The 4,021-nt window shown below is 48.4% G+C and overlaps 1 protein-coding gene across 1 annotated transcript; it reads left to right on the top strand.

Moving 5' to 3' along the window:
- Positions 1 to 213: 213 nt before the first annotated feature.
- LOC138861355 (uncharacterized) lies at positions 214 to 3,738 on the top strand (the record flags this gene model as incomplete). Its single annotated transcript, XM_070120376.1, is given in 1 exon segment — positions 214 to 3,738. A coding segment is annotated over 1 exon segment (1,299 nt). The 3' UTR covers positions 1,515 to 3,738.
- Positions 3,739 to 4,021: the final 283 nt, after the last annotated feature.

The following is a 4,021-nucleotide window of genomic DNA, read 5'->3' as shown; positions in this document are numbered from 1 at the left end:
CCTTAGTCATAAATGATAGTCGAAAGAGGATATATCCGTATATCCGTTTATGAGCATGTGTGTGTGTATGAATATATATATATATATATATATATATATATATATATATATATATATATATATATATATATGTATATGCATATAAAAGCAATATAAACAGTAAATATGTATGCGTTTTCTCGTGCAAAGTCTCTAACTGCGCCCTTTGTCCCCAGATGGCGACGCCCGAGGCCAACCTGACGGGCGTGCGGGGGTCGAGCGAGGTCAGCCCCGGCCACGCCCCCCCTCCCCGCCACCTCCACAACTTCAACACGTTCCAGTTCGTGTCTCAGCTCGTGTCGGCGACGCCCCCGTACCTGTTCAACATGTCGGCGCCCTTCCCGGGGAACTTCTTCAGCGACCTCCTGCGCAGGATGGCGCCGCGGGCGGGCACCCCGGGCCTGCCCCCCGACCAGACGCTGCAGCAGCACATCCGCGCCGCCCTGCTCGCCAAGAGCGCCCCCCCGCCGCCGCCCTCGCTGCCGCCCACCGTCATGCCGCCGCCCCTCGACCTCGCCGCCGCCACACACCGCACGCCCGCGCCGCCGCCCTCGCTGCACCACGACAAGGGGCTCAAGCGCTCGCTCTTCTCGGACGTGTCGGCGCTGAGCTCCAGCGAGGACAGCGAGGGCGGCGCCAAGAGGCCGCGGCTGGAGAGCGAGGGGCGCGAGGCCGACCAGCACCCTCCCGAGGGCCTGCCCGCGCCCTTCCTCATGCAGGCGCCCTTCCTGCACTCGTCCGTGCCGCCGCCGCATGATGTCCTGAATCCGTGGTCCGCCAGGGCGTCCCTCCTGCGCCCGCAGGTGCCCCTGGCGGCCCACGTGCCACCCACGCCCCTGGACCCATACCGCCTGCTGCTGGACCTGAGGCTCGCAGGCCAACTGCGCACCATGGCGGCGACGCAGGCGCTGCACAACAAGGACGCCTCCCTAGGGGCTGCAGGAGGGGGCGGAGGACTCGGCCTGCACCCGCCGGTGTCCTCGTCGCACTCGTCGCTCTCCTCCAGCAAAGGGCGCAGCTCCCCGCCGCTGTCCGACGTCCGGCCCCCGCGCGACGACCCCCCGCCGGCGACCGCACCGACGTCCGTGGGCGTCCTGCAGGCCGGCGAGGACCGCGTGTCGGCCTTCCACCCACCGGCGCGCCCGCACAACGACCCGGCCGACACGAGCGACGAGGAGGCCGGCGAGAGGCGCAGCTGCAGCAGGAGCAGCAGCGGCAGCGCCAGCAGCGCCAGGGAGGGCCTGGGCCCGCAGTACATCTTCAAGCACCTCACACAGATCTACCGCACGATCGACGGCCACAAGGTGGAGGGCGGCGGCGACGGGGGCGAGGAGCCGCGCCTCGAGGACGCCCGCAAGGAGCTGCTGCGCCCCGGTTCGCCCGAGCAGAACCGCGCCGTGAACCGGTGCGGCGACGGCCAGCACGAGATCCGGTCCGACGTGGGGCGGGACGACGGCCGCACGAAAGAGGGTTGATGGACGCCGGGCGCAGAGCGGGCCGGCCGGGGCGCGTCGCGAAGGCCGGCCGCCCTTCCTCTCCTCGACACCCTCTCGGTGTATAATGAATATATCGTTGCCAAAAAAGAAAAGGAAAACTACTATGAGTAAATGAGCCAAAGCTCGTCTTTAAAAGTCATTCTCTCACACGGTCGATGTGATTTACCTTATTTGTGATAAATTGCGCTTCTGTTTATTCCTTTGTTTTGTTTTTTTTTATGACACTGCCGAATGTGGCGCTCTCCTTCTAAGGAAATCTCGCTAGTCAAATCAATGTTAAATGTATAGCTCACTTCGAGAAGTAGATAAGATTTTATATATTGTTTCATCATTATTATCATTATCATAAAGTCCTTAGATGCCAAAGTGTAGCGTAGCTGTATAGAATCTTTAATATATGAATTATATCTCTTTACATAGACTTCGACTTAAACCGTGGAACCCACACAGCCACGTTAAGGTTAAAAAATATATATTAAAAAACAAACAAATGAATAATAGTGATTGGAAAGTGGATATTGAAAATCAGATACAAAAACTCTTAGATCCCCACGTGAGCATGGAAGGTTCTCAAAATTCACAGAAAACGGGAAAATAAGATATGAAAAAAAAGAAAAGGTCCCAAAACCTGAATAAGATAGGCCTACCATGTTCAACAAAAGGATCGCGGAATTTTGCGAAAGCGTTTCCGTGTGGGTTCTGTCGTTCATCTTGAGTTCACAGCTTCACGTCTTCTTGGACAATCAGTGTCTTTGCAGTCACCAGCTCTCACAGGCTTCCAAATTATTATTATTTTTTTATTGTCCCTTTTGGAATGCGTCAGGGAGACTGTATTCGTTTTTTGTTGTTGTTGTTTTTTATGAAATAATAACCATGAAAAGAAAAAGTGAAACAGAGAGGAAGATGTGGAGTGTTAAATTGGTCGTTTATTTTAATATGAGCGTAGTGAATATTGCTCCATTTCAGCGTCAGTTGGAGGTTTACGTATAAAAATCCTGTTTCATTTTTAGGTGCATATACATATATATATATATATATATATATATATATATATATATATATATATATATATATATATATATATATATATATACATATTGCAATTTTTCATTTGGAAATCCTAAAATCGTTTTATGCCCTTTAATAAGTGCGAACACGGACATGACTATGTCAATGCCTTCATATGAAAAAAACATCTAACCATGATATAGTAAGATATCTACCCTCCCTCCAACGGACACCTCCGCCACGTCAAAACAAAAACAAAAGACGCTCGACAGAATGCGGTCTCCCTGCGCGCGTATCATCATCCATGTGTGTATATAGCATTAACTCTCTTCATGTCTATCCTTCTCTTTATTTCGCGACCGAGTCACTCATTGCGAGGCCAGGTGGACACAGCAGTTACCATGTCAGAGAATCTTTTTCTCGAGTAATTTCATGAGGGTTCTTCTTTTTTCTTGGACTCTGATTATTTTTTCGAGGTTTGGAGTAAAATGCTTTTTGCAGCGCTGTTTGTAGTAATGTCAGAAATATAAATGTCAAGTTGGTATGAAAATGACCCGTTTATGAATATCAAAATAAGAATCTGCCTTTGGTCTCGAGTGTAGAATTGACTTGGTCGTTCGTGTAACCTCAACGTCAATCAGTATTAAGGAAAATAAACATCCGGGAACGCATTTAAGACGGAGAATCAACCACAGGTCGCCGCACAGCCACGAGGGGCGCTGCGTCGACTGGGTCCAAATGACCGGTTGTGGGAATCCAGCCATAGTCACAACAGTCTGTCTCGAATCGCCGTATATTTTCCCCTCCGAAGTCAAAAGCTTGCTTAGTAAGTTTTGATTTCTCGCTCCGTTTCTGACTTCTGTTCTCGAGAAGAAGGAAATGCATATTTGGTTAAATATATACCATATGATAAAGCATTCTTTCACAGTGGCATGATTCAGTGTAAATCTAATATTCAAGTTTCTAGTCATGAAGTATATAACAATTTAGTCAGAAATGGAGTCTTGCAGGAGAATGAATGTTTGCCTATGATTGTAGATAAAGGTCGTCTTTGCAATGATGGAAAGCATTAGGCAGTTATGCATAATACACAATTGAACTTTAATTGTAAGTTAAATGTACCTGTGTTTTACGTAAAAAAAAATCTGTATATTGTTGTGTTGTTTCCCATGTAAATAAGACGAATCGAATTTGACATGCAGTGTTTTAATATCACCCTTCTCAACTGAAATGCATTATTTCATATATGTACGAACACAAACGTAATAACATTTGGAACACACAGCTTATAGAGAAGTAAAGAAGCCAAAGGGAATTTCCGCCATATTATACTAAAATCCTGATGCTACCTGGCCATGGAAATTCATCTATGTAAATTCAGGAATATGTATTAAACTATGTCAGTCATTGATTTTTAACCGTAATTACCATTGCTAGCGGAACACTTTACCTAATAGTCGCAGCACTAGTAAATGCAG

Source organism: Penaeus vannamei, unplaced genomic scaffold (assembly GCF_042767895.1).
Source record: "Penaeus vannamei isolate JL-2024 unplaced genomic scaffold, ASM4276789v1 unanchor4902, whole genome shotgun sequence".
Classification (NCBI taxonomy): Eukaryota; Metazoa; Arthropoda; class Malacostraca; order Decapoda; family Penaeidae; genus Penaeus; species Penaeus vannamei.
This window is presented reverse-complemented; position numbering and strand designations above follow the sequence as displayed.